This window comes from Pseudophryne corroboree, chromosome 4 (genome assembly GCF_028390025.1).
Source record: "Pseudophryne corroboree isolate aPseCor3 chromosome 4, aPseCor3.hap2, whole genome shotgun sequence".
Lineage (NCBI taxonomy): Eukaryota > Metazoa > Chordata > Amphibia > Anura > Myobatrachidae > Pseudophryne > Pseudophryne corroboree.
Window position 1 is genome coordinate 635,260,542 of NC_086447.1, and position 21,112 is coordinate 635,281,653.

At 45.2% G+C, this 21,112-nt stretch overlaps 1 protein-coding gene across 1 annotated transcript in view; it reads right to left on the reverse strand.

The window, feature by feature from the left end:
* Positions 1 to 21,112, reverse strand: part of TIAM2 (TIAM Rac1 associated GEF 2) — a 1,049,207-nt gene that overhangs the window by 387,539 nt on the left and 640,556 nt on the right. The window contains exon 12 of the mRNA XM_063917712.1: positions 19,440 to 19,604. Coding sequence (XP_063773782.1) covers positions 19,440 to 19,604 — 165 coding nt within the window. The remainder of the gene's footprint in view (positions 1 to 19,439; positions 19,605 to 21,112) is intronic.

Genomic DNA, 21,112 nt, shown 5'->3' on the forward strand with positions numbered 1-21,112 from the left:
AGATCACAGGCAGGCACGCTATTGGCTGCCGACTAACGTAATGGTTCGCTATAGCGTAGCAGACGCTCGGGGCCACGAGGAGATCACCAGCGGCGCTGACGCTCACAATGTTAAACCTTTATATGTAAACCATGAACAATGTATTATACAGAAAAACCTTAGTGTAGTGATAGAGTGTAGATGCAACACAGTGTAACCTTATTAACTTAAAAGCTGTTCGAGCGTCACCGACGCTCTGAGAATACTTAACACTATAAGAAATACACAAATACCGGGCTTAGGGTCTAACGCCTTATATGAATGTTATACTTGAAAAAGAATAATACAATACAAGTCATACACTACAATATAACATAGACTAACTAACCAGATAACTACACAGGAAATACAATACAATACAATTACGTTCAAGGGAAAATGAGAGAGAAAGAGGAGGAGAGAGAGAGAGAGAGAGAGATATCGCTCACAATAACAATAAAGACAATATGATTGCGGAGAAAACTTACGCACAAAGGGAACGATCGCATGCGCCTTTCTGAATATCCAGCTCCCGATTATCAGTGATGAGAACCGTTGAAGAGAGTGAGCTGGATCAGGTCGGCTTGTCTATTTATGCCCCACACACAATACAATTCAATGGTCCCTACAATCTCATTGTTCATTGGACACAGGAATTCGTCTTCGCATTATAACAAAAGGTCATAGGTTGATTCATACAGGTGGGCTGAGACCATTTCCAACTGCTCAGGTGGGTGGGAAACTAGGTTTCCCGCCGCATGGATAAGTAAGTGCAAATAATAGTAAATGGACATAAACTTCTTATGTCTATAACTATTCGCACGAGCGATTAATCCGCTTCAAACCAACACCGGAATATTGCTAATTAAATACTCTTCCGATGGATACTAAACACCACTGTATGACCCTTGTCTGACCCTTCGTATCAAACAAAGAGGGATCTCTTTGTCCATGAACATGCTATATTAACTAAACTTTCAGAATCTATCAAGGGGACCATGGTCTACAAAATACATTATATAGTTAAAATATGTAACGATTGAGTCGCACGCTGGGCACACAGAAACTCTACCGTAAATGCGCATACCATGCGCCTGCGGGTGCACGTAACAGCGGGTATGCGCACGCACGGGAGAGCGCACGCATGCGCAGCGCGGACCTGTATGATGTGCAAATATGGTAGTGTGCATCATGATATTTTTCTGACTTTGACAGTCCACCCTTTGGCAGTCAACAATAACTGCCACTTCCTAAAACATTTCAAAACGAGAAAAATATATGTCAGGTGTAAATACATTTCCATGATTGGGTAAGGGAGGAGAGAAGAAGGTGTGAAAAGGGTATGACCTAGTGAGATAGCAGAAGCATGTGTGTATGAATCCATGTTTGGGGGGTCATGTATCATCGTGCCGTACGTGTTTTAGATCAAGCTTCGAGGTATTGCGAAGTATACATTTAAATTCCTTCTTATCCCGCGGTACGGGTCTGTGGATGGGCTGTCAAACTTTACCGAGCTCTTTTCGGATTTTGGTTGCAACAAAATGGGGGAGCACATTTTAGTTGATGATACATGAATGGGGGGATATGTGATTGCTGATATCTGTACCTGTATTCCCTATCGACTATGTGTGTCATTACCTGAAGGTTGTAGAGATGAAGATAAAGAACAATTATGGTAAATGCAGTGGTATTCTATGTCAGGTTAATGAACATTTGTCGGTTGAAGTCTTGTTCGGTGTCTGTTGAATGCAGTCTTCTTTGGGCTTTTGCCAAAAAGTGTGGGCAAAAAGCTTTGTCAATGTCCATAGACTTACAAAAGTGTTGGGCTAGCGTAAATTTAAAATTTCTAGGGAAACTGGGGGTCTATGGCATAGTTCATCAATTATCTGTGTATAAGGTTGTCAAAACTTCTTCTTTAATCCATCTGTTGTCTGTGTACAGGATCATCAAATTCCTCGTCCAAGTGGGTCTTTTTTTACCTTGGAGAAAACGGAGAAACAGGTGAAAGAAACGGACCGTATAATCGCATTTTCATCACATCATTGTCTCTACCGTTGGGTCATAAATCAAATCCATTGGAATTACAATTTCCTCACTCCTTAGACTCATTACCCTGGTACTATGTTTGCACTTCATTAAAGCCTGACCGCATCTAAATATCAAGCCAATCGATATGACAACACCTAAGATACATAGAAGAAACTTCCCAACATCCATTATGACTCCTTGAGCCCATTCTCCTAAACCAGAGAACCAATTTCGCGGGTTCAACCATGACACCCTACCAGTCAGCTCATTACCCACAGCAGCAAGGGTGAGATTGTGTCTCCTGCGAAATTCCCACTTTAATTGGAGAATGTCATCCATCTTTTGGTCTATGACCTCGAACGGATCTTCGGTACTATTTGTGATATATGTGCAGCATTTCACGCCGTACTGCGTTGCCAGTGTGACACAATATCCACCTGTCACTGCTGTGAGATAATTAAGAACCATTCTATGCTGAACCAGTTCTGTTTTATAAGCTTGAAGCTCCCTTCCGGTGTATCTAAAAGTGTCATCATACATTTCTGTGATATTATCTAACAAATTAGCAAGCGCGGATATGTATTTATAATTCAGCACTCCTCTAGCGGTGCGAGTGAAATCTAACGCGAGTAGAACCTGAATCCCGGTGGATTCGTGGATCATGTCAGAGGCCGGATGCTCTGTCCTTTCTGTCAGTTGCCTTTTAACGACGTGCTCGTAATGAGTGTGAGTATAAGGAGCTTGGGCACCATGGTGTATATCTTTCATTTTGGCATGTGATACAGTCATTACTTCAGGCAGTACTTTTCCAATATAACACAATCCTTCAGAGTTTGGGGCAAGCCACTTATACGCCTTCCTCCCGCATATGAAATATGCATCATCGGGGAGAACATATGGGACGGAGTAGGACATAACCATATTACACATCCTCCATGTGAAATCTCCTACCCCTAATTCTCCCATCTGTCTAGTACACGTATCCGTTTGTACGATATGTGCACAGTATCCTGGTGATACCTCTCCAACTCTCGTAATCCTACTTCCTAGGGTATACCTATATCGGAAAGATTTTTCTCTACTGGCTATGTGGCGTATAAGCTCTGTATCTGTAGGCATTCTATCTGCTCTATATGAAAAGGTCATGGTTTGGTTGCTCCATGACACTTCCCAATTTCCCGGCTTTCGGGGATTGGTAATGTTAAAACATATTAGGGATCTATCCACATGATATTGGTGGAGCTTCAAACTAGGAGGACTGGAGATATTAAACCTCCTGTCCACCGGTCTCCCACCCTTTAGCTCAAGTACCTCTCCTACCGTTAAAGGGAATGGTACTAGCCCTGATTTGCTATGGCCTTGAGGTACTTGAGAGCATACCCAACAATCTGTTTGATTTAACACACTACCCACTAAGGAGTGATAGTCACTCAATGGATGCCGGTTCATGTTAATGTTAAAACTGGACTGACATTTCTTGATGCACCCATCTTCTACTACACTGTCACAGAGTCTACAGATACAGTTCTCTTTTCAGCTAACAATGTTTACAAATAACATGGCTGCTAGATCGTTTCCGGTACTCGCCTTTGCTTGGTGGTTGTGTTGCTATTGGAAATTTACACCTCCGTCTCAGTCATCGGAACCTTTCTGGATCCTTTCTCGACCTCCATGGTACTCTCGCCGGAACAGACTGCTCTGGTCAACATCATGGTCAACATGAAAACACGGATCACAGTCTCTTGAGGCGAGTCCATCTTACAGGAGGAGAAAAGGAGAAATTTGTAATGGGGGTATAGGAAAACAGTTTGAGGGGGAGAGAAACTTGTTACGATAATTAGTTCTCTAGTCTTGTCGTTCTTCTTGTTCTGCTGTCATCTCAAAGGTGCTGTCTCTCAGTCTTCCAAACGAACATTCCGGTGATGCAATATTCCTTCCAAACCAGCGATCTTTCTGTAAGGAGCAAAAAATCTTGCATTACCATTTGTCTAACTGATGTGTGACATACCATCTTTAAAACATGAAAACATGAGTGAGAAGAGGGAGAGGAAAAAACAACAAGAGAGAGAGAACCGTTCACATATGTATATATCACATAAATCAACAATAAACAACAACAGGAAAAAAAACATTTTTCAAACATTTTTAAAACATTGTCAGATCATCATCAGGCTGTCATATCTACATGTCCCATGGTTTCCTTGCGCAGTCCCTCCCACCAGCACCTCCATACTCCACCCTCTGTATCTGGCCAGGATACATTGATGCGGATAGGTCATGCTGGGGTTTGGTAGACTTCTGCAAAGACCAAGCAGATATGCAATGTTTGAGTCCTATCAATAATCGTCAGAGATGGGGAGAGAAAAGAAACATTTCACAGATACATTTACAACGTTTCACCCGGTCATTCCTGTGTCTTCAGGGAATGACCTCCCAATTTATTAACTGTTACCTCAGGCTTACCATCAGTCCTAATGATCACCTTTTATAATTTGGTGTGTCATATTCATGCTCATATTCATGTCTAGGGGGTCTGACTTTATGTGGGCTGTTGCAGTTACTGGCATAATGCCCTTCTCTTTTGCAAAGATCACAAACCCTGGGCTTCCTCCAAGTGTCAGTGAAATGGGGTCTTGGTTGATTTGATGCCTCCTCAAACGCTTGGATGCTCATCACCATCAACCGCTTTCCCTGTACCTCCCTGATTCCTTGGATACCCTGATTATGTCGTTGTCTAGGGAGTTGATATACCTTCTGTGAATCTTTGATCATACACTTAGATCTTTCCTAGGATCTGGGAAATCAGACATGATTGATCTCAATTCTGTCCGGGACCAGGGATGGCGCATTGCACTGTCCTTGACGGGAATGATTCCCTGATCGTCAGTCTTCCCATTGGGGACTGTGATCACCCTGACAGGACCAAATTCAATTACATCACCTTGTGTTGGTCTTACAATATGGGGTACATTTGTTTGTGCGTGATATAAAACATTGTACGTACCTGTGGACACGACCTCACCTGACCCTCCGTTAGGGGGTTTGATTATTGCCTTTACCGATTTGGTCGCGTCCACCTGGATGTCTTGTGTGATGGCTGCTGGAAGGGGTGCCGACATCGGGCTGGGCTCACTTTCTTGCTTGTATTCCTGAGGGAAGTTTAACATGGGGTGCGACTTGCACAGGTTAACATTTGTGATTTTTACACTTTCATTTTTATAAACATTATTACATTTGTTACTTTCATTCTTAATACAGTTACTTAGTGCATTTTTATCGTACAACATTGTGCCTTTCTCCGCAACCATAATCCTCTCCATTGCCATGTCTCTCCTCTCAAGATGAAAGTCAGGTATGTAAGTTAAATTTCTTTGCATTTCACTTTCCTGTTGCCATAACTGCAAACAATCATAATGTTTAACTCGTTGTTTCCAGGATTTTATGAGACAGATCCTCCGCCTTAAATTATGCAATACCTCTGAGTCAAAACTACCTATCCCAGGAAATGGTGCTTTATCCCCCACAGTCATTCGTGTCCATTCGTCACAAAAGGTCTCAGTGTGGGGACCATACCGAGCAGACCCTCGGGGTCTGCAAGCCTCTGCAGTCTGAACCCTGACTGCTGAACGTCCCTGTGTTGTGCACTTGGCTGCCTAAAATGCACCAAACACAGTCTACGGTGGGAGTTTTTTCCAAGCTCTTCCACCAGCTTCTTCTGCTCCGGGTATCTCCGGTCCGCCTTCTAGCAGACACGTGTAGCCGTTGCAGGCCCTACCTCTAGAGATTTTCCTGAGAAAATTCCCTTCCTTTTTCTTTACACAAATCACGCTTGCATGTGCTTCCCACAACACGTATGCACGTTGCGTTATTGGTCACACCTACAACCGTGCGGTCCAATCGTACCACCTATAGACACTTGTTGCCCATAAATGGTAGGATCATTGGAGTCTCCCTACTGTGCTCCAAAACAGCCAGAGCGTAATACAACGAAAACTTTATCACACTCTGTCGCACGTTTTCACTTAGACCGTGCTCATCACGTTCCACCAAGATCACCCAGATCACTCAGTTCACCAAGCGGGATTCAATACACTCATACCGTTTTCAACCCACTATCATTCTATAGTTTTCTGATCAGAAAAATCATTTCCCGTAATCTGATAGCTCTCCCCAGAGGCATTACAGTAAAGTAAGGTATTTAAACTAAGTTTTGGAAACTGAAATCAATTTGTGCTATTATCGCGTGGCTATATTATACCGCCCCCACTAAAACAATGCTATTGTGCGATTTGAGTTTCGGTGGGCGTACCCAGACGCTCCGTTGCGTAATATACGCTGCGTGCGTCGGCCTTTGTGTTGCGCTCGCGAGTCTCAGCCTTTTGTTAGAGACACGTGTACGCTGGCCACAAAAATACAATTAGCACGTTTATCAATGTAGATGATCTTTAACTGTAATCATCTACCAAGCACCACACAGGTCTTTCCTTGTATCTTAGGCGAAGCTGTGCGTGTGTTTTACAAACTACCCCTTAATGTATCGTTTTTACTCTTTAACTACCAATAGCAACAAATCTTTCTCAGCACGTTATCAATTGTGAAATGGCAAACAGGAGAGTGATATGAAAATACACGAAAAAGAAATGCAGCTATATGCGTGTGTACGCAAAACAGAAATAAAACAGTTTTAAAAGATACTAGCGTGTTGTTCTTACCTCCGGTTCCCGGATTCCTTCAGCACCCTTTACTAAGCGAAGCAGACGCTTATCCAGTCAGCACTGCGAGGAATATGATCTCCCGCCCTTTGCTGATGGATAATGTCTGCTGAAATTACCTAGTGCAGATATGTGAAGGACGGGCGAGCAGCCAATTGATAAAGCTGAATATTTATCTTATTTAAAACCCTTTAAGAGGTCTAAGAACACTGTACGCTATTGACGTATGTAGTACCGTAGGGGTACGCACGTTGCGTAGCAATCGCTTAGCCGTAGTCGAGACGCTCAAGCGTCACGTTCGCTCACGGCCAAGAGATCACAGGCAGTCACGCTATTGGCTGCCGACTAACGTAATGGTTCGCTATAGCGTAGCAGACGCTCGGGGCCACGAGGAGATCACCAGCGGCGCTGACGCTCACAATGTTAAACCTTTATATGTAAACCATGAACAATGTATTATACAGAAAAACCTTAGTGTAGTGATAGAGTGTAGATGCAACACAGTGTAACCTTATTAACTTAAAAGCTGTTCGAGCGTCACCGACGCTCTGAGAATACTTAACACTATAAGAAATACACAAATACCGGGCTTAGGGTCTAACGCCTTATATGAATGTTATACTTGAAAAAGAATAATACAATACAAGTCATACACTACAATATAACATAGACTAACTAACCAGATAACTACACAGGAAATACAATACAATACAATTACGTTTAAGGGAAAATGAGAGAGAAAGAGGAGGAGAGAGAGAGAGAGAGATATGGCTCACAATAACAATAAAGACAATATGATTGCGGAGAAAACTTACGCACAAAGGGAACGATCGCATGCGCCTTTCTGAATATCCAGCTCCCGATTATCAGTGATGAGAACCGTTGAAGAGAGTGAGCTGGATCAGGTCGGCTTGTCTATTTATGCCCCACACACAATACAATTCAATGGTCCCTACAATCTCATTGTTCATTGGACACAGGAATTCGTCTTCGCATTATAACAAAAGGTCATAGGTTGATTCATACAGGTGGGCTGAGACCATTTCCAACTGCTCAGGTGGGTGGGAAACTAGGTTTCCCGCCGCATGGATAAGTAAGTGCAAATAATAGTAAATGGACATAAACTTCTTATGTCTATAACTATTCGCACGAGCGATTAATCCGCTTCAAACCAACACCGGAATATTGCTAATTAAATACTCTTCCGATGGATACTAAACACCACTGTATGACCCTTGTCTGACCCTTCGTATCAAACAAAGAGGGATCTCTTTGTCCATGAACATGCTATATTAACTAAACTTTCAGAATCTATCAAGGGGACCATGGTCTACAAAATACATTATATAGTTAAAATATGTAACGATTGAGTCGCACGCTGGGCACACAGAAACTCTACCGTAAATGCGCATACCATGCGCCTGCGGGTGCACGTAACAGCGGGTATGCGCACGCACGGGAGAGCGCACGCATGCGCAGCGCGGACCTGTATGATGTGCAAATATGGTAGTGTGCATCGTGATATTTTTCTGACTTTGACAGTCCAGGTACGGTAAAATCCTGACCCCTTGACGGCGGAGTACAGCCGTCATTACTGCCATGACCTTGGTGAAAACTCGCGGAGCCGTGGTCAAACCAAAAGGTAACGCCCGAAATTGGTAATGGAGGTTGCCAACCGCAAACCTCAGGTACTGCTGATGCGACACTGTAATGGGAATATGCAGGTAAGCATCCTGTATGTCCAGAGAGACCATATAATCTCATGGTTCCAATGCCAGAACAATAGAGCGAAGAGTTTCCATACGAAACTTGGAGACCCTCACAAATTTGTTGAAGGAGTTGAGGTTGAGAATGGGCCGGGAAGACCCATTCGGTTTCAGGACTAGGAACATCGGTGAATAGTACCCCTTGCCTCTCCGAGCCAGAGGCTCCTGTGTCCAGGAGGGACTGTACCACCGAATGAAGAGTTTTTGCAGTCACCTAATCCGAAGGGACGTCTGTCAGGCAAAATCGATGAGCGGGACGATTCTTGAAGGATACGGCATTACGTTGAGTGATGATTTTCTGTACCCAGGCATCAGATGTGGTCTTAAACCATTCCTGTGTAAACCCTAGAAGTCGGCCCCCCATCCTGGGATCCCCCAGAGGGAGGCCCGCCCCGTCATGCGGCAGGCTTGTCAGTTTTGGAAGCAGACTGACGGGCAGCCCAGGCCCATTTGAGTTTGGCCTTATTTGGTTTGGAAGTGCGAACCTGTTTCGGGTACGCCTGACCCTTTGCTTTCCCTGAAGGACGAAAGGAGCGAAAGGGAGTACTCTTAGCCTTCGGCAGCGAAGCAGCAGTACTAGGTAGACATGCTGTTTTAGCAGAAGCTATGTCAGCTACTATCTTGTTGAGGTCTTCTCCGAAAAGAATGTCTCCCTTAAAAGGGAGTACCTCCAGGGTTTTCTTAAGAGTCCAGATCCACAGACCAGGACCGTAACCAGAGAATCTGGCGAGCCAAAGTGGACATAGTAGAAGCCTTGGCCGCCAGAATACCGGCATCAGAAGCCACCTCCTTAATATAATGAGACGCTGTGACAATATATGACATTGTCTAGCATGATCAGAAGCGTGGGAAGGCAACTCCGCCTCCAGCTGCTGAGCCCACGCTTCAACAGCCTCTGCAGCCCATGTCGCTGCAATGGTGGGCCTATGTGCAGCACCAGTTAGGGTGTAAACTGCCTTTAAACAACCCTCCACACGCTTATCCGTCAGTTCTTTCAGAGACGTGACGGTAGTTACAGGCAGAGCCGAGGATACCACCAGCCTCGCCACCTGTAAATCCACTGGCGGGGGTGTTTTTCCCAATTTTTACTTAGCTCCGCTGCGAGGGGGAAGCGAGCCATCATCTTTTTGTGAGGCGTGAATTTCTTTCCTGGCTTTTCCCAGGCCTCCTGACTTATGTCAACTAAAAGGTCAGAATGAGGTAAAAATAGGATTTTGGTACTTACCAGGTAAATCCTTTTCTTTGAATCCATAGGGGGCACTGGAGTACTCTTGGGATATGGACGGCTTAGCAGAAACAAAGGCACTGAATATTTAAATTTAGAACTCTCCACCCCTCCATATCCCAGAGTACCTCAGTGTACGACCTCAGTGTTTTCTACTGAGCCGAACAGGAACTATAGAGAGGTTGACAATGGAGAATTCCTATAACATAACGGACAACAACAAAGTTGACACATAACGTTACTGACAACTAAACAGTTGACACCATAACCGATAAACCTTTATAATTTGAACCAATCGGTGAAAATGTGTTACCATAAGCTCCTCTGAGCTTAATACAACCCAGGTAAAACTGCTCTGGGTGGGCGTCCAGTGCCCCCTATGGATTCAAAGAAAAGGATTTACCTGGTAAGTACCAAAATCCTATTTTCTTTTTCATCCACTAGGGGTCACTGGAGTACTCTTGGGACGTACCAAAGCTTCCCTCGTGGGCGGGAGAGCTGTTTGACACCTGTAACAGTAGGCGGCCAAAGCTAGATGCTGATGCCGCAAACGTTTCAAACTTGTAAACGCGCACAAACGTGTGCACTGAAGACCATGTAGCCGCGTCGTAGAAGCTCCACGACCAGCTGGTCATGACGTTCCCACAGAACCTGTGGGATGAGCTATTACTGACGTAGGCGACTGTAACTTAGCCTTAAGGTAAGCCTGATGTGTAGTCAGTTTTATCCAACTGGATAATGTCTGCTGAGAAGCTGGCTAACCCCACTTGGCAGCATCATAGAGAACAAACAACGTATCCGTATTACGAACTGTAGACGTTCTGGACATATAAACGCGTAATGCGCGTACCACATTCAGAATTCTAGAATGTGCTGTCAACACAGGAACCACTATTGGTTTATTGATGTGAAAAATAAGAAATCGGAATTCGTCCGAAGTTCCGCTCTGTCATCAGGAAACCCAAATACGGTGGCTTGGAATACAAGGCACCCAAATTTGAAAAACGCCTTGCCGAAGCTAAGGCTAGAAGAAAAAATGTTTTCCAAGTGAGAAACTTAATCCCCACTTGTTGTAAGGGTTCAAAATATGAAAACTGTAAGAAATCTGAACCCAGCTTCAAGTCGCATGGCGCTGTAGGTGGGATAAATGGAGGCTGCACTCTGAGGACACCCTGTAGAAAGGTGTGTACCGACGGCAATAGAGTCAATCGTCTTTGAAAATAAATTGACAACACAGATACCTGCACCCTCAGTGTAGATAAACGCAGTTCTCCATCCCACCCCGTCTGTAAAATAACAGAATACGGGTAACTTGAAAGATGATGTCGGAAACTTCCGAGCTTCACACCAACCTATATAGGCACGCCAAATTCTGTAATAATGAGCTGCCGTAACCGGCTTCCTAGCTCGTAACATGGTTGGTATAACCGATACTGTAATGCCCTATCTCTTTTCTTAAGAGGGCGGTCTCAACAACCACCCCCGTCAACCGCAGCCGCGGTAAATAGGTAAATAGGGGTAAAATAACGGTCCCTGTTATAACAGGTTGGACGTAGTATGAGCGGCCAAGGATCGTGTGCGAGTATTCCTTGGAGATTCGAGAAGCAAGCTCTCCGAAACCCATGAGATATCACTAGTATGACTGTGACGAACTGTCTTATGATCCGTTTTAGCAACGGAGAGAGCAGCGGAAAACGGTGAACCCAGATACACGAGGCTGTACGACCACGCGAATGTGAGAGCCTCCACCGCCACTGCCCTTGGGATCTGTTGTTCTGTACACATACTGAGCGTTTGTAATTGTGGCGAGATGCCATCATGTCCACCTGAGGGTAACCCCACCTGTGGACCCACATGTGAAACACCTCTGGATTTAATGCCCAGTCTCCTGGATGAAAATCCCGACGGCTGAGATCATCTGTCTAACAGATGTTTACTCCCGGAATGAACCCAGTCGACAATATCACCTTGTGGTATTCTGGGCAGTTGAGGATTCGAGCTACCTCCCGCATTGCCATGCGGCTTCTCGGTCCTCCCTGGTTGTTGTGTATGCAACTCCCGTTGCGTTGTCTGACTGCACTTGGACAGACTGAAAGCGAAGCATGTAGTGCATTGTAAATTGCACGGAGTTCCAGGACATTTATAGACAGCAATCTGTCGTGATCCGTTTTAGAACCCCTGTCGCTGACCTTTTTAAACTACAACTCCTCAACCTCTGAGACTCTCGCCCAGAGTAGAGACACCCTCGCCCCCCTGTGGGAAACGCGAGTGAAACCCGCCGAACTGAAGTGCTTCGAAAACACATCATTGTTCCTAATAGGCTAATACACCAATGTAGCGCTAGTGTGCGTGGCTTTTGCACTAATTGTACCAGATGGTATAATCTGTTCTTTCTGGTGTAGTAGGTAAATCTTTGATTTACCGTATCTGTAATCATACCTAGGAATTGAAGTCGTTCAGACGGAATTAAATGCGATTGTTTTTGAACTTGACACTGCAACCGTGGTGTACGTTAGCAGCGCAAGTAAGAGGATCCTCTGTTGAGACAGAGCTCTTATGAGCAGATCGTCTAAGTATGGAACGATAGTCACTGCCAGGGCTCTGAGATGAGCTATCATCACCAACATCACTTTGGTGAATACCCGAGGCGCTGACAAGAGGCCAAACGGTAGAACCTGAAACGGTTAATGGTTGTGGCGTATTGCAAAACGCAAGAACCTGTGATGTGGTGACCAAACCGGAATGGGTAAATACGCATCCTGAAGATCAAGCGCAATCATGCAATCTTGTGGCTCCAAATATGCAAATACTAACCGCAGAAAATCCATTTTCAAACTGTAGTAAGTGACTTGCTGATTGAGACTGCGACGGAGCCCTCCGGCTTCGGTACCCCAAACAGAGGGAAATAAATAACCCTGACTCTGTTGGTGTACCAGGCCTGGAAATAAAAACAGCTGAAACCAGCAGAGACTGAATGGCAACCTGCCAAAACGCCTAATTTCGTCCGACAGAGGCAGTCTTGTCTTTTAACCTTTAAATGGCGGATACATCCATGAGTGGATGTCTGGAAACCCGGCAAATGTAACGTGTAAAGGCGCGCTTCCACAATTGGAAATTCGATATGGCCTAAGAGGCCGTCAAGCCACTGGCTTGTTGACTTTAGCGCCCTGGCGTTACAAGTCGTGACTGTTTTTGTACCCCAGCCTTGAAAAGACTGAAGTCTAAAGGCTTTAAACGCCGGACCAAAGTATTTCCGTTTTGATACCGGAGGAGGCAATGGCTAGACATTTACCCCCCCCCCCCCCCCCCCCCGCCTTGGCCTGAATATCAAATTTAGGACCAAACAACTTCTGGCCTTGTCGTGCTGAAACTAGCGACGATGAAAAGCGAGAATCGAGGTAACAGGCGTCAGCAGAAGCTTTACAGAGATACTCTGCAGCTTCTCAGTAACGATAAGTCTAACGTGATCGTCATTGTTTCCATACATAGAGCGCCTAGTGACCCAAATGTATCTTGGGTCTTTATAATGTTTGACACAGACGAATTCACCAATGGCGGATTCTCCCATTTAGATGTGGAAACGGGTAAATAGAGTAAATCTTAGTCAGATATTCTAAATAAGAAACTCATTGAAGATCTGTCGTTTATTAAATTCGACGAATTAGATGTTAGAGTCTCCTTAGTCTCTGTAAACATTGAGACATTGACTCACTGGTCATTAGCAATGCATGGTTGTCAAAACCCGCACTACCTGACTGCTGGTTTAATGTGCCCTTCTCACTCGTAGTTATCGCTGTGAGGTTTGACATAGAATTGTCAGACTGCATTAAATTATAAGACCAGTTAAATTAACAGGGAAGTTGGACCTTTGGAAAGGCTGAGACTCCTCCGTTAGAGCTGGCGGAGTAACTTCAGAGACTCCGATCATACCGCTCCTGTCGAGCGGAGTCAATTTGAATTGCCAATGCTTAACATAGGATCTGGGACTGACCCGGTTTCCGGAGTGGAAACCTACAAAACAACTGAATCTGTGGTAGATTTATGTACAGACATTGTAGTAAACCTTATATGTAGTCTGTGTTGGAGCCTTACCCCTTATACAGACAGACACCACAATAGCCAAAGAACAGACACTTGCACGACTCAGTAAAATCTTTACTTAAGGTGCGTAATATATATATATATATATATATATATATATATATATATATATATGGGCGAAATACAGTTCACATGGGCAGCATATGTGAAACCTGAACCAAAATTCCCACTAACACCCCTGCGCCTCCGGTGGCGTAGAGATGTAGGGCAGGAATGTTCTGGAATTACCACTGGAAGAAACAGGAAACATGATTAAAATGGCCCCCATGTGCTTACACTGATACTCACAGGACAGGTTACAATACCTGCTGCAGTTAATATAGGCTCAATAGATTATACAGTGATAATCACAGTCTAGTATACACTGATAATCACAGTCTAGTATACACTGATAATCACATGCAGGTTACAATACAATCACAGGCAGGTCACCTTTAATATAAGCTCTGCCTGCAGTTAATTTTGTATTAATATCTTCTATAGATATGGCAGCCTGTTAATATTAATATCTTCTATAGATATGGCAGCCTGTTAATATTGATATCTATATATATAGGCTCAACAGCCTATTATACCGTGATTTTTCCCCTTGCAGCATTAATACCTTCTGGCAGCTGCAGCCACGCTGTAATCAGCCAGGTCCCCCCCCCCCCCCTTCCCTGTACTCCCTGTAGCGCTGTGTCTCAGCGGGGAGCCGGGAAGCTCATTGCAGGGAGGCGAGGGACACATAGTTCAGAGCAGCTGAGGTCGGCTGGCCGGAGCGCGGCGTCGCTAGGCAAGCTGCGGCGGGTCTCCCTCTCTGAGCGGTGTACCGCTGACGGAGCGCCTGGCGGGAGGACGGAGCGCCTGGGGCGGGCGGTCGGAGCGGCAGACGGAGTGCTGGACGGAGCGGCTGGGGCGGCTATCACGGCAGTGAGCGGTCGGCTTTAACCACGGACCCCACACAGCGGGGCGGCAGCCTGCGCTGACCGCCCCGTTTCCCCAGCATACCTTTTGTAGGGAGGTCTGCGACGCTTTCCGGTCATGGCTGCGACGGGGCTTCTATCTGTAAGCTCCGTCCAGCTCCTCAGGTCATTGCTGCGACGGGGCTTCTATGTGTAAGCTCCGTCCAGCTCCTCAGGTCATGGCTGCGACGGGGCTTCTATGTGTAAGCTCCGTCCAGCTGTTGCAGGAGACAGTGGGCTGCCTGTGGCTGTGAGGGTGCTCTTTGTGAGGACCGACATGCCATGCGCTGCCCGTGCAGCGGCACTATCCCGGACCCATGTTTTTCCAGAAACTGGGAAGGGATGTGCTAAGTGTAAAAAGTAAAAAGTAAAAATGAAAAATTGATAAAATCTTCCACCAAGTGTGGGAACTTCCCACAAGCCTTGTTATTGCTGTGAGCACGGAAAAAACACTGAGGTCGTACACTGAGGTACTCTGGGATATGGAGGGGTGGAGAGTTCTAAATTTAAATATTCAGTGCCTTTGTTTCTGCTAAGCCGTCCATATCCCAAGAGTACTCCAGTGACCCCTAGTGGATGAAAAAGAAACTTGTTTAACCACTTTCTGACGTTTAAACCTGTCCGGTTTCTTAGGGGCAGCATAAGGCTCCGGGTCATCAGTAATTTGAAGAATGAGCCCGATAGCCTCCAACAAGTCAGGGACATCCACCTGTGAAACAGCTTCCCCATCAGAAGCATCGGGATCAGAATCTGTGGGGTCAGTATAAATGCCATCCTCATCAGAAGAGGTGTCTGGGACGTTGGTGGATTGTGAGGAAGTAATGGCCCGCTTAGAGGACCCCTTGGTCTTAGGCGGGCGAGGGTTAGACTTCTGAGTAGTCAGTGATTGGTTCAATTGCTGTAACTAAGCGGACAGTTGATCTGCCCATGGCGGGTTAACCGCGGGGACCATAAGCGGTTGTACCAGCACATGAGGTCCCATAGGGGGCAATAGTCTAGTTACCAGTGTATTCAATAGTGTGGAGAAGGTACACCAAGGTGGGTCATTTTGAACCCCGGTTGCTACAGTTCCACTTGGGGGTAAGGATCCCCCAGAACCTGAACCTCAGCTGCTATGTTTTCCTCAAATGTGTCTGCAGCGTCACCACCACACAATGTGGGATCAACCCAAGCACCATTGCCCCGTGTACAATATCAGCAGCACAATACCTGACAAGAACTCCCTGCGCAGTGTATCAGCACAAACAGGGAATTCAAGAGGTATATGGTGACTAAAAATCAGAGGAAAAATACACAGAGTATATCCTGTGAACTACCTATATTAAATGATAAACCTGACGCACTTAGCCCCCTCAGTTTATAGAATATAGGGATAGCAATCCGAGTGAGATACACAAAATGGAGGTCACACAGCAGCTATATGCAAACACACATAGTCACATTGTACAATGTAGAAATTATGACATGCAATAAAAGTGCACTGGATTAGCAATACAGAGTGGTACTATGTATAGCTATACACTCAATAGATATAACAATGCACAGTAAAGACTGGGTGTAAAGGGTACTTGTACTACATAACCCTGACTAAGGGGGTCATTCTGAGTTGATCGTAGCTGTGCTAAATTTAGCACAGCTACGATCATGAACTCAGACATGCGGGGGGACGCCCAGCACAGGGCTAGTCCACCCCGCATGTCAGTGTCGCCCCTCCCCACAGAAGTGCAGAGGCATCACACAGCGGCGATGCCTTTGCACTTCAAGAGTAGCTCCCGGCCAGCGGCGCTTTAGCGTGCTGGCCGGGAGCTACTCATCGCTCCCCAGCCCGCAGTGGCTGCGTGTGACGTCACACAGCCGGTGCGGGCCACTCCCCGCACGGTCCAGCCACGCCTGCGTTGGCCGCCATGTGTGGACCCGCTTGGCCGCTATGTGTGGCCCCAGCCTTAGAGCAACAGTTATTGTCAGCATGCATTTGAACAAACACTCCATTTCCAACCTATGTAGCTGCACGTGGTTCCCTCATCCCAGCATTCACAGTGGCGGGCAGCCAATGTGGACGGAGAGGGGGCTGCTGCAGCGGCGCTACTACCAATGACATAGCGCTGCTGCGGCTCCAGTCCCCCTCCCTCCTCCTCCTTCTCCGCTGCCCGGGAATGGATCTGCCAGCACGAGGAGCCTGACTGCCAGCGGGGAGAGATGGTATCTCTCGCTCTCTCTTTCTCTATCTCTCTCTCTGCCACAATTTGTAAAAAGGGGGACTGGCTGCCGTAATGTGTAAAAAGGGGATGCTGTCTGCCGTAATGTGTAATAAGGGGGATGCGGTCTGCCGTAATGTGTAAAAAGGGGGACTGTCTGCCGTAATGTGTAAAAAGGGGACGCTGCATGCTGTAATGTGTAAAAAGGGGGACTGTATGCCGTAATGTGTAAAAAGGGGGACGCTGTCTGCCATAATGTGTAAAAAGGGGGACTGTCTGCCGTAATGTGTAAAAAGGGGATGCTGCCTGCTGTAATGTGTAATAAGGGGACTGTCTGCCGTAATGTGTAAAAAGGGGGGACGCTGTATACCGTAATGTGTAAAAAGGGGCTCTACCTGGTGTAGTGGCGCTACTGTGCAGCGTAATTTGAATAATGGAGACTACTGTGCACCGTAGTATGAATTGGTATTACTTTGTGGCCACGCCCCTTCCCCATGAAGCCACGCCCCAATCTTGCATAGGGGGGGGGGGCGCCAATGCACAGCGCTAAAATGCCTAGTTACTGCACTGTGTTAGACACAGCAAGAATGCAATTCCATCACAGAGCTTACCAAGATACAGTATTACCAAATGTACAAATAGAGGGACAGCAATAAATGCATATACCATACACTAATTAAGTAAGAAGCACAATAAGGCATGGATACTTTGAAAAAGTACAAAGCTCAAATTTGGCATTTTTCAAAATGGTGACTCTATTGTTAATGTAGCTTTTATTGGAATCTGCAGTTTTACCTTTTCCATAGATTAAACCTGGTGTCCGCTATTATGAGGCAGTTGGGAATTTCAATTCCCCTCTATGCTCTGACTCTTAAACTTCCTGTGCTGTAGCACCTGACTCACAGACCTGCATACATTAGTGCATACTCACTAGTCAAATGCAGGGCTACACTGCTATGGAACAGGTATAGACCAGGGTGAGCTTGAAACATCAGATAAGCCTGACTAAGGCAGGATACACACTAGAATGCTATATTGTTTGTTCAAGCGACAAATGATGTACAGTATATGTAGCGGGTCATGGGTGTGTGCACCCAATATGTCTGTGAACATCATTCACAGACGTACCACATCGGCCCTGCAGCACAGCAGATACATCGGCATGTCTGGCTGTGTGTGGGCGAACCGCTGAATGCCCTTAAACTGGCAGCAGAGATTGACATATCAGCTGGACAGGCAATTTCAAATGACCACCCAGTTGTGACATCTGCACAGACATACATTATAGAACGACTGTTTGGTAAGTGTGTATGCTTGCCAAATCAGCCAATATGTTGGCAGATCCACAAGCCGTTGGATCTGTTGGGATAGCCTTAATTTTAAGAATATACAATTAAATGTAGAAAAAAGTTAAAATATATTACATTGAATTTCATTTTGTGCATTGTCATGTATGAAGCTGTTTGCAGAGTATAATAATAGAATGGAGAAGAACACATTGGATCTTAGTCAGAGTTTCTTGCATAATGGCAGCATCACTACTATAAATTCACGTGTTAGGCTAGGGCCACATATAGCGGACAAGCAGGTCCTGTTTAGCCGCAAGGAGACTGCACATGGGCACCTATGCAGGCGTCCACACATGTGCAGCAGTCCCGCTGCCGCCGGATCAAACCACAGCATACTGGACCGGATGACAGGATGGCGGGATTTCAATGTGAACACATACATTTCAATGTATGTGTTCACACAGTGAGGCTGTGCTGTACTGTGTTCCATTAAAATCCTGTATGTCACTGACCGGATCCTGTTCTGCAGCTTCCCGCAGAACAGGATCCGCGTGCACACAAAAAACCCCTCCTGGCCAAGCGGGACCCGCTTGTCCGCTATGTGTGTCCCCAGCCTTAAAGCAACAGTTATTGTCAGCATGCATTTGAACGAACACTCCATTGCCACCTATGTAGCTGCACGTGGAGTTCTAGCTAACTTCCATGCTAAATAAAATGGGTTCTCAAACATATCAAGTTTTCCAGGACTCCTCACAGAATCAAATGTGAAGTAATTAGCTCCACCTCTGAATTTTTAAAATGTGAGTGATGAATACACCTATGCACATGCTAGGTAACCTGGAAAATGTGAGCTGTTTGGGGTCCTGAGGACCAATTTTAAGAACCACTGATATACTGTACAGCCAGCAGATCCACAGAGATGCGTATTTTCACCACAGACAGTCTCAGATGCATGCACAGTGGGAAAAATCGCAGAGTTGACCAATTTGCATCAGTCCCATAAATATATGTATAATTTACTAAAGTTGGTGATAATTTTGTCATTAGTGCAGAACAGCATCATAAAGCAAAATTGTTATTTGTCTAATATCAGATAAAATGACATTTTCACTAGGTTTTCTGTGCGTATGTTAGCGATAGTTCATCTGTGGGAAAACTTACTTTGCATGCCAAACTCAGGACATCTTCCACTCTGTGTTCTGGCCTGAGACTGACGGTAACACCATGGCCATCGTAAAAATTTACAAATATGGGGATTTCCCATGAGTTTTCTTTTTGTGTCACTTCTGGAACCGAGTTATAGATATTCACCAATTCCTCGACATGCTATCAAGAACAAGAGATTGAATCACAATCATATAATTTTCTATATAGTGAAATGTCTTCCAGATCATCTCATTCTCAAAAATCTTGTATAGCCATAAAACATATGACCTATTATCTTATTTACTTATCTTCACCATAACCTAAGCAAAACATGAATTTGTAGCTCAGTCTACAGTAGAGTTGTATAGAATTATGATCCCAACTACATAAATCAACTTTAGTTCTATGACCTATTAACCACTTAACTTGCGTGGTCAAATCACGTCTGACCATGCGGTCCCACTGTCCCCATGTTTTTGACGAGGAGATCCATTCTGCGGATGTGCACTATGTAATATTTAAATATTTTAAAAATACTTTTAAAACTATGTTAAATAAAAAAACTAAAAAAAAAAAAAAAAACAACTACAGTATATAAACGGTTTTGAAGGGAAAATCATCAGTTAATTGATTAAAGGTATATACAGTAGGAATTTATGCTTCTAAGTATGCATTCAATATTAAATGAATTGGTTTTATGTTTGGAAATTACCCATTGACTAGAACTATGTAGATACTTTATGTTCCAGTAGATGTCACTGTGGATCTAGTCATAAAAACACAATGTTTTTTTTTATGTAACAGCATAAAAATAAGATTTTACTTACCGGTAAATCTATTTCTCGTAGTCCGTAGTGGATGCTGGGGACTCCGTAAGAACCATGGGGATAGACGGGCTCCGCAGGAGACATGGGCACTTTAAGAAAGAATTTAGGTTCTGGTGTGCACTGGCTCCTCCCTCTATGCCCCTCCTCCAGACCTCAGTTAGAGAAACTGTGCCCAGAGGAGCTGACAGTACAAGGAAAGGATTTGGTAATCCAAGGGCAAGATTCATACCAGCCACACCCATCACACCGTATAACATGTGATAACAACCAGTTAACAGTATGACAAATAACAGAGCATCAGGTCAAACCCTGATGCAACCATAACTTTACCCTTATTGAAGCAATAACTATATACAAGTATTGCAGAAGAAGTCCGCACTTGGGACGGGCGCCCAGCATCCACTACGGACTACGAGAAATAGATTTACCGGTAAGTAAAATCTTATTTTCTCTAACGTCCTAGTGGATGCTGGGGACTCCGTAAGGAGCATGGGGATTATACCAAAGCTCCCAAACGGGCGGGAGAGTGCGGATGACTCTGCAGCACCGATTGAGCAAACAAGAGGTCCTCCTCAGCCAGGGTATCAAACTTGTAGAACTTTGCAAAAGTCTTTGAACCTGACCAAGTAGCCGCTCGGCAAAGTTGTAATGCCGAGACCCCTCGGGCAGCCGCCCAAGAAGAGCCCACCTTCCTAGTGGAATGGGACTTAACTGATTTTGGCAGCGGCAATCCAGCCGCAGAATGAGCCTGCTGAATCGTGTTACAGATCCAGCGAGCAATAGTTTGCTTTGAAGCAGGAGCACCAAGCTTGTTGGATGCATACAGGATAAACAACGACTCTGTTTTCCTGACCCTAGCCG